The sequence below is a fragment of the Motacilla alba genome, chromosome 9 (genome assembly GCF_015832195.1).
Source record: "Motacilla alba alba isolate MOTALB_02 chromosome 9, Motacilla_alba_V1.0_pri, whole genome shotgun sequence".
Lineage (NCBI taxonomy): Eukaryota > Metazoa > Chordata > Aves > Passeriformes > Motacillidae > Motacilla > Motacilla alba.
This window is the reverse complement of record NC_052024.1, coordinates 25,130,436-25,139,493: the sequence shown is the minus strand read 5'-3', so window position 1 is coordinate 25,139,493 and position 9,058 is coordinate 25,130,436. Positions and strand designations below refer to the sequence as shown.

At 51.4% G+C, this 9,058-nt stretch overlaps 1 protein-coding gene across 1 annotated transcript; it reads right to left on the bottom strand.

Moving 5' to 3' along the window:
* Window positions 1–83: 83 nt before the first annotated feature.
* Window positions 84–7,404, bottom strand: CLRN1 (clarin 1). Its single transcript, XM_038145956.1, has 3 exons — window positions 6,742–7,404; window positions 3,327–3,506; window positions 84–2,394 (listed from the first exon to the last, which is right to left on the bottom strand). The coding sequence occupies exons 1-3, from the start codon at window positions 6,992–6,994 to the stop codon at window positions 2,129–2,131; spliced, it is 699 nt and encodes a 232-aa protein (XP_038001884.1). The 5' UTR covers window positions 6,995–7,404; the 3' UTR covers window positions 84–2,128.
* Between the last annotated feature and the right edge of the window lie 1,654 nt (window positions 7,405–9,058).

Genomic DNA, 9,058 nt, shown 5'->3' with positions numbered 1-9,058 from the left:
GGGCAGGAGTGGGGCATTTTCCAGCATGGGGCAGGAACAGGAGTATTTCCCAACGTGGGGCAGGAGCGGGGCATTTTCCAGCACGGGGCAGGAGCAGGGCATTTTCCAGCATGGGGCAGGAACAGGAGTATTTCCCAAAGTGGGGCAGGAGCAGGGTATTTTCCAGCACGGGGCAGGAGCAGGGGTGTTTTCCAAAGTGGGGCAGGAGCAGGGGCATTTTCCTGGATGCAAAGAGGTCCAGGGTCCATGCTGGGGCTCCCCCGGGTCCTTCCTGGGGTTCCTGCAGGGTCTGTCCTGGGGCTTCCTCACAGTTTGCTCTGGGCAGACCATACCTGCTCGTCCAGCCCGTAAAACCCACAAGCATTGTTTTCGTTTTATTTTGCTGGTAAGGAGTTGCTGTTTGCCTTAGGAATAGCTGGGCTGGTGTTTGGGTGCAGGGTGGGATGTGGGGTGGTCAGGCTGGGCTTTGGGCACAGGGACCCCTGTGAGGGCTCCCAGACCCCAGGCTGGGGCCGCTCCTGTCTGCACGGTAAAGGAATGTGTCTGGGTTTGCTGTGCAGTAAACAATACCATGAGATGCAACACAAAGTATGCTTTAAGAACGTATATTAACAATAGGAGGAATATGCATACAGTTTATGAAGAAAATGATGAAAAAAGCTGGGAGTTGTGCTGAGTTGCGGAAGCCCTTCCACACTGATAAAATCCAGGGAGATGCAGAGGCAGAGCTACCTGGGGGAAGACACAGCTGACAAACCTTTGCAACAACCTGGCAGTGTTTTGCCTTTCACAGTAAAAATACAAAAATATGACATCAAAGTCAGTAAGGCCTCGTGGGCTGGTCGATCCTGAAGTGCAGAGGGCTGTGATACCTGGGTCTGATCTGTACCTGGGCACTGGGTGGATGCTGGCTGGCATTGCTCCTCACTCCAGCTGCCAGGGATTGCTCCTCACCCACAGCTGGGCACAGCCCCTGCAGATAAATGGGGCAGGGCCTCTCTGCCTCTCTTGGTTCTGGGGACTGTTTCTGTGTCCTGTGAGGAGCAGCTCATCTCCAAGGCACCCAGGTAACCCACAGAGGCAGTGTTTGGTGGGATGATGCTCTGCCTGGGGAAGCATCTCGTGCTTTAGCTGACTTGGGGATGTCCAGAGGCGAGGGCTGATGCACCTGTCTGTTCTGGCTTCCCACGCCAGACCCTCCTGTGTTTGTTCCTCAGTCCTTGCTGAGCTGCAGCCTGTCTGCTGTTATTGCTGCCCTTCACCAGGGGTTCTGATGGGGTTTATTGGTATTGTTTGATAAGAACTTGCAGGGCTGTTCTCTGGGGGGGCAGTGGAAGGTGGAGGTACCTGGGCTCACTCCTGTGGCCCTGCCCTGGGACATGCCCTTTGCCTGATGAGCTGCAGAGGGTCTGTTCAGCTCTGCCAAGCCTGGCTGCCTCCCTCAGGCAAGCAGGAGCACGTGGCATCTCCCCTGCATCTGCTGTGCCAGCTTTGTCACCAAGCTGCAGCAACTGCTGGGGAAACGAGGGCTCCCAGGACTTTGGGTTTGGAGCAGTTTGGTTTGGTAAAAGGAAAAGCCCAGAGAGCTCCATGGAGAGGGATGATGCTGATGCCATGCCTGTGGAGCCAGATCAAAGTGCAGGTGTTAGTGTTGTGCCCTCTGAGCGCTGCACTTGAGCTGAGGGGTGCTGGGGCAGAGCCTGGGCATTGTCCTGTCCCTTGCTGGGTGTCCCTGGGCCCTGCTGCTCTGACGTGGTCACAGCTGCATCCTCGCCTTCCCCAGGGCTGAAGGGCAGAGCTGCTGCTGGTGAGTGTGAGCTTCTACTGCAACCCACTGACTGGACTTTCCAGGTTCAGTGCCATGCTACTGAGATTCCTATGTTGCTTCATACCAGCCACTTTTTAAACAGTTTAAAGAAAAAAAAATGTCTTACAGGGTTTTTCCATCCAGACATTACCATACAGCACATCTTCTTTTGTTCACTGCTTACACCATAGTAACACTTATTTGAAACTTCCTTTTTTTTTACCTTCTCTAGAGCAATCATTCACAAGTTGGTACATCTGGTGGTTGTTGATGTAACAGTGACAAATTTCTTTGCTTGAAGTGTTCTTAAATCCCATCATTTTAATACATCAAGTCAACTGCTCCTGTGATTGTCCCTGAATCTTTTGGTTTTGAAAAGGGAAATTCAAATCCAGCAAATCGGATTAGCAGGGCATTGAGGAAGTGCACCAGGGAGCAAACCAGGATGGTCCAGAAGGAATTTGCAAACTGCTCACTGTGAGTCTTGAATGTAAAAGTTCCCTCTTTGAAGTTAGCAATTTTCTCTGAAAGGTGGTGGATCTTCACCTCTGAGGAGAAGAGAATCATGATGAGGCAGCCACAGGAACCTGAAAGGGAGGGGGAGATGCTCATTCCCTCAGCAATCCCTCAGCGGTGCTGCGTGATGTATGCTGCAGCCCAGTACCACAGGGAGGATGTTTGTGTGGCCACATAGCTTTAACAGGGATTATTTTTGGAATCCGAGCCAATGGCTGTTGAAATGGGTAAGCTTTTCTAATTGAATTGGGCTCAGGACCAGGAATGTTTGTCATGGCTGCTTTAGTGCCCTGAGCTAGTGAAGTGTCTCTGTTCATGTTCAGCTTTAGGTTGCTCGTTGTCCCACTGAGCATGACAGAGCTCTCTGCGTGCCTGAACGTAGACTTGTACTCAAGTCCTTTGTTAAACTATGGTTGTAAGGTGTAACACCTGGTAAGTCAGGGTGAATCTGCCTGCCAGCCAAGCCAGCAGCCCAGGGAACAGGTGTGTGGCTGTCATCCCTGCATGGCAGTGCTCTTCTCAGAGACCACGAGCTGCCGCCAGCCTCTGGCTGCTCAGCTCTCCTGTCCTTGGCAGGCTGTGCTGCTCTGTGTGCTGACCTTGCTCACACTGTCTGGAACCCTCCTGTTGTGGGACCAGCTGCATCCCTGGCATATTTTTGTTGTTTTCTCCCCGCTTTTCCTGCTCTGGGGTGGCTCCTGGTTGTGCCTGTGCGTGGGGTGTCAGTGATGCCACCCCAGCTCTGGGTCCCGGGGCCCTCCTGCCATGGCTTCCCACAGCTGCTTGCCCGTTCCCATTGTGCCACCCACCCTCGTGCAGGATTTCCCCAGTCTATCTCCCAACTTCAGTTTGCAAAATGTGTGTTTTGATGTGGCAGAGCCCCCCGCCCTCCTGCCTGGCTTGCTTTTCCAATTTAGAGCCAAAGCAGCCAGTTTAACGTGCCCTCCTGTGCTGGGCAGGTGATGCTGGGCACGGCCAGCCCCAGCCCAGCCTGGCTACTCACAGGAGATGAAGCTCCACAGGTAGAGCCCCACGGGGCCGTGCAGCGTCTCATAGGGGCTGCCAAAAGCATTGAACATGAAGAACCCTGCTCCCACCAGGGCAAAGACAATCAGCACCGTACAGAAGAGAATGACACTAACGTGGATGCTTGCAGGGATAATTCTGAGCAAATCTGGAAAAACTGAAAACAAAACAAACGCAGCATTGTTATACACATTAGGCAAAGCTGTCTCTGATGTCGGGCCAGGGGTTCCTGCTCGTTTGTGATAATTGTTTTGATCCTGCTTTTCTAAATGCAACCAGGTGAAATAATTAATGAGAAATGGTTTTTCATGGATGTTTGGAGGCAGAAAAATTCTGTGGAACTCGGGAGCATCGAGTGGCCAGGAGGGAGAGATACTAGCTCCAGGGAAAGCCTCTCCTGCCCTTCCTGAGGGCACTGTTTGGTCTTTATGTGAACAGCATCTTTTGGGGACAATCCAGGGAGCTGTATTTGAGGAGGCAGGTCTGGCACAAGGTGTCACTGAGGTCTCTCCCAGTGCCAGTGTCACAGGGCTGATGGCTGAAGGCTTGGCCATCCCCTCTTCTCTGGGAGTGGGACAACAAAGCTTTCTTTAGATTTTTTAAAATTCCTGTTCATGAGGTCCCACAAAGGGTTGTGACGTGGGAAAGGAAATTATGCTGTGATTGTGGATGCACAAATTCAGGAATAATTTATTCTAAATATTTTTATGCAGTTTTTAAGCTACTGTTTCAAATTGTGGTCCTGTTTGTCTAGGGCACAGAGATAGACATTCAGAGAGCAAGAGAGAATGATTTTTAAAAATTCCTGTTTGTTTGGCAAAGAAGAGGTGTTTTGGAAGGAACTGTGAAATGCACTTCACTGCTTCTGATCTATGGGGGCATGCCTAAAGTGAGGTAGCAATGCCTGGTGCTGCTTTGCAGTGGCTGTAATGTGTGGACAGTAAAGCAGCCTCACATCAATTACTCCTCTGTGCAAAGCCTGCACTAGCAAAGCGCTCTGCAGCTCCATGCAGGAGCACGGGGCAGCAGGTAATGAGGTATCAAGACCCTTTATCTCCTGACTAAATGAAAGTGCAATTAATGAAACAAATGTCTGCAGAGCCCATGAAATCCAACCAGGCCAAGTGCAAGGTGCTGCATGTGGGCCAGGGCAATCCCAGCACAGACACGGGCTGGGGAATGTGCTGGGAGCTGCCCGAGGAGGAGGATGGGTGCTGGAGGGTGAGAGCTGCTCGTGCTTTGGCTGCGTGCTCTGGCACCCAGAGCCTCCCCTGCCCTGCCTGATCCACACTGTGAGCAGCAGGGGAGGGGGATCCTGCCCCTCTGCCCTGCTCAGGTGGGGCTCCCTCTGCAGAGCTGCCCCCAATGTCAAAATGAGGGAGCTGCTGTGTGCCCCCAGTATCCAAACGAGAGACCTGCCGAGTGCCCCCCGGCATCCGAGCACGGGAGCTGCCGAGTGCCCCCAGTATCAAACACTGGAGCTGCTGAGTGCCCCCTGTATCCAAACGAAGGAGCTGCTGAGTGCCCCCCAGCATCTGAGCACGGGAGCTGCTGAGTGAGTCTGGAGGGGGCAACGGAGCCAGGCTGGGAGAGCTGGAGGTGCTCAGCCTGAGGAAGGGAAGCTCCAGGGAGACCTCAGAGCCCCTTCCAGGGCTTCCCTCTGCAGGATTCCTACAAGGAACAGCATTAGTTCCTGTGACACTATCTGATGCTTTGGGAAAACATGCAGAACAGTGTGTTTAATAGTGCAATTTTGTATGGTTTGTTTTAAGAAAACAAGTTATGGCATGGTACTGAATCCTCCCCTGGGCACCTGCGTCTACAGCTGGTTCTGTCATGAACATTTTGTATGTGATGTATCGGGAGAAATTAATTCCAGAAGCAATGTTGTCTTGAAAGGAAAGCATTCTTTCATGGTCCTGAATGAACCCATGTGTGCTGTGCATGGCAGAGACCTTTAGAAAATGAACCATTGACCTAGAAACTGATGGGAATGAGTGGGAACAAATGGAGCAGAAGTTTTCCCCAGCTGAACTGGATTCGCTGGCAGAGCAAATTCATATTACAATTAAAAGAGATGCAGTGGTCAGAGGGGAGCACTTAATGGGAACAAGCACAGAATAAATAATTTAGCCTGTTTTCTGCGTCTGTTCTCCTCAGACGTGCTGAAGTGCAGTGGGTGCATTCAGCTATGGCTGTGTGTTTTATAAGTTTGTCCTGCTGTCTGGAATGCTCCTGGTGTTGAGGTGATGGGAGGGGGCTGCTGCAGCCCCAGGAACAGGATCAGCCTCTTGTCCTCAGTGCCCTGAGGTGAATGCTCCAGACCCCTCACAGCTGTCCCTGACTGAACCTGAGTGTCAGTCCCAGAGCTGCTGGCAGCTGGACCAGCCCTGGGTCGTACAGCAGCAAACCAAATCCTTGGGATTGCACAGACCCCTCTGAAAATGCAGCCACGGTGCAGTAACTGCACACTGGGATGGCTCACGAAGCAATCAGCAGGGAACTTCAGCAGTGTAAACAGACTAGTGATGGAATTTAGAGAGAGTAAATACAAATACTATATCAAATTAGCTTGGTTTACTATTTTTGGAAAATGTTCTATAGTAAATAATTTCTGGTACCTAGTCTGGCAACCTTCCCTTGCATTAAATCACGGGTGTGAGCGATTTGCACGTGCTGTTGAAGCAGAATGATTATGATCTGTGTGCTGTAGTAACTTCAGGGCAGGTTTTGTACACACAGCAACTGGCTTTCACTGCCTGTTCTGCCTGCTGCTGGATACAATTGTGTCTCGCTTCATAATTTCCCTATTGATCTTCTGATCCTTGAAGATTAATAGGTCATGAATGTAAAGTGAAGCCATTACTAACACTCTGTGAGTCAGGTACCAAGTCAGCCAGCATTCCCCAGCCAGCCTCCCCCAGTCCTTCTTCCAACTAGTGCCACAGTTTGCAAGCTTTTGGGCTGCTTTGTTTCCCAGCAGCAGCCAGTGCCCCGGCTCTTTCCTGAGGTTCTTGCTGGTGTAGTTCATCATTTTTGACAGCACAGAGGTAATGTTGTGATGCTGGCACACAGAGGAAGACAACAGAGATTAACTGAACCCCCCAAAGATTCCTTTTAAAGAAATAGCATAAACCTTTTGGAACGTGGCTGTCTGTGCAACTGCAGTAATAGATTCTTGAAGACACTAGCCAGGCTGCATCAGCATCATGAAATAAGTTACTGCCCCTGGAGATCAGAGCGCCGAGGGCAGCGCTGCATCAGCATCGTGAAATAAGTTATTGCCCCTGGAGATCAGAGCGCCGAGGGCAGCGCTGCTCCGCGGGCTCGGTGTGCGAGCGAGGGGCAGCCCCGTCCCCCCGGTCGGCAGCGCGAACGCCGCCGGTACTCACATGAGAACTGGACGGGTCTGCCCCCGAGCCCGCACTGCCGCACCCGCTGCCCGGAGAAGAGCCCGTACTGGATGTCGCCGATGAACTTGTGCAGCTCCGCGCCGCTGGCGTTGACGAGCAGCGCTCCGGTGCTGCAGAGGGTCGTGCCCCTGACCCAGAGCTGGCTGCCCACGGCCGCCGCCGTGCCCAGCGCGCAGGCCAGGCTCAGCACGCCGGCCGTGCAGAACAGCAGCTTCTTCTGCTGCGCCGGCATGCTGGCACACGGCTGCTGCCAGCTCCCGAGCGCCGCGGCGAGCCCCGGCCCGGATGCTGCGAGCCCCGGCGAGCCCCGGCCCTGGCTGGAGGATGCTGAAAGGCTCTTCTTCCCTGTGCCCTCCTGTGCAGCTTTGCAGGTGTTTCAGTGCATCCTCTGTCACTTGATAGCGAGGGTTTAGGATGACAGATCTCTGTAATTTGATGAGTGCTCTGCTCGTCCCAGCCCCCGGGGAGTGGATGAGTTGGGGGTTCAGACGACCAGCTTGGCTGCTCCATCTGATTATCTGCTCTCCATTAAGGAAGCTTCCAGAGGGTTTATTTTTGCAGGTTTTCTTCTAAAGCTAGTAATGCTGAGCTGCTCTCCTGTATATTTTGGTTGTTGTTTTATTTTCTTAGTTTTGGTTTTTCTTTTTTTCCATCTGGGTGTAATTCTTTTTTGCTGTTTTTTAAGGTAATGCCCAGGTACCAGGCAGCCCCCTGCCAAGCCAGGAGGCCCTACTTCAGCATCCAGTTGCACTTGGGCCCTTGCTTGCACTTGCTTGCTGTGGCAGGCTGTTCCCTGGCAGGGGCAGTGCGTCTGTTCTGTACACTGCAGCCTGCAGGATGCTCGGCAAACTGCTCAGCCCGGGTTTCAAATATACACAAATAGGTTTTCTCTTACACCCTGACACGAGGCCCAGCCCACCCCGAGCTCAGGAGCGCACGGCTCCTGCACCTCACGTCCCGCTGCTGCTGCTGGGCACCTGCCTTGCCCTTCTCGTGGCCAAGCACACACAGGAGCTGGCCTTTCTCTGAGCCAGGCCAGCTCCCTGGGTTGGTGACTGCACGCACACACTCTGCAGGTGGCTCAAGAGTTTCATATCATCTGGGCTTAAAGATCGAGTCTAGTTAACAATGGGGGTTTTAAGGCAAAGCTCGAATTAAAATGAAACAAGGCTGTGTGAAAAGGATTGACTGATTTGGTTTGGGCTTTTGTTTTAAGCTACTGCCTGTTTGTCACACTTGTTGGTCCTTGTCTTTGGCAAGCACAGCTGGATGCATGGCAATAATTAATATGAGGCAGTGTAGGTCAGTACTAATTTATTGCTATTGTCTGTAAATCGTCTGTTTCAGCCTCAACTTTCAAATTATCTATTGTTTGAGAATTTCTTAGAGACAAATGGCACATGGTTTGCCTGTTCTCATCCGTAGCATGCTTAAACATAAGCTCATTTTTGGACTGCTGCTGTTAGTTTTATTCAGACTTATTTGCAACCCAGTGTCTATTCTTGTTTTTCCAAAGTACCTCATGTTTGTAGTGTCCCAGAGATGCAGCACAGGGGGAGGATATGGCCCAAATGATGGGTAGAAAGGGGAGAAGTTCTGATGCTTGCTTCCTGTGCCTCTGGTAGAGGAATGTGCCCACCACTGCAGCACCCGAGGAGAGGACAGCTCTGTGGAGGGGAGGGGTCGTTTGACAAGTGCCAAGAGCCAACTGCAGGTAGCACAATTCCAGACAAACACTGGAGATTTAGGGTTGACATCAGTCCTTCCTTGAACAGAATAATGAGCACAATTCTGTTGCACCACCCTTAATCCCAGCAGTAGATTGCCACGTGAATATCTTCCTGGGTAAACTTTTTCCTTTTTCCCCCTGCTCCTCTCTCATTCCCGTCTCCAGGGTGACCATCAGCTGGGTCCTGCACACCTTGGAAGTGTTGGATTTGCATTGTTTTGACAGATCAGATTCCAGAAATTCCGTGGAGATGCTTTATCATAAGATCTTCTGGGCCAGTCAGAGTAAGGATGACCAGGAGGCAATGGCTGCAATCTCCTCTCAATTCATAATCTGTGTCTATTTGATAGAAGAGCTTTGGGTTTAAGTTACTAGGCTATTTAGTGTAGGAAAATATTCTAACAATTCATACTCTTGGAGTTTTTTATGTTTTGCCTCTGCTCATAAACCCATTTCAAGAGATGAATGAAAAATTTGAGCAGAAATCCTTGGCATTTTAAAGTCCTTTTTCTAACGTGTGTGTAGTGCAGATGATAATGGCACTGGGTCTATGTGTAATGTCAAACT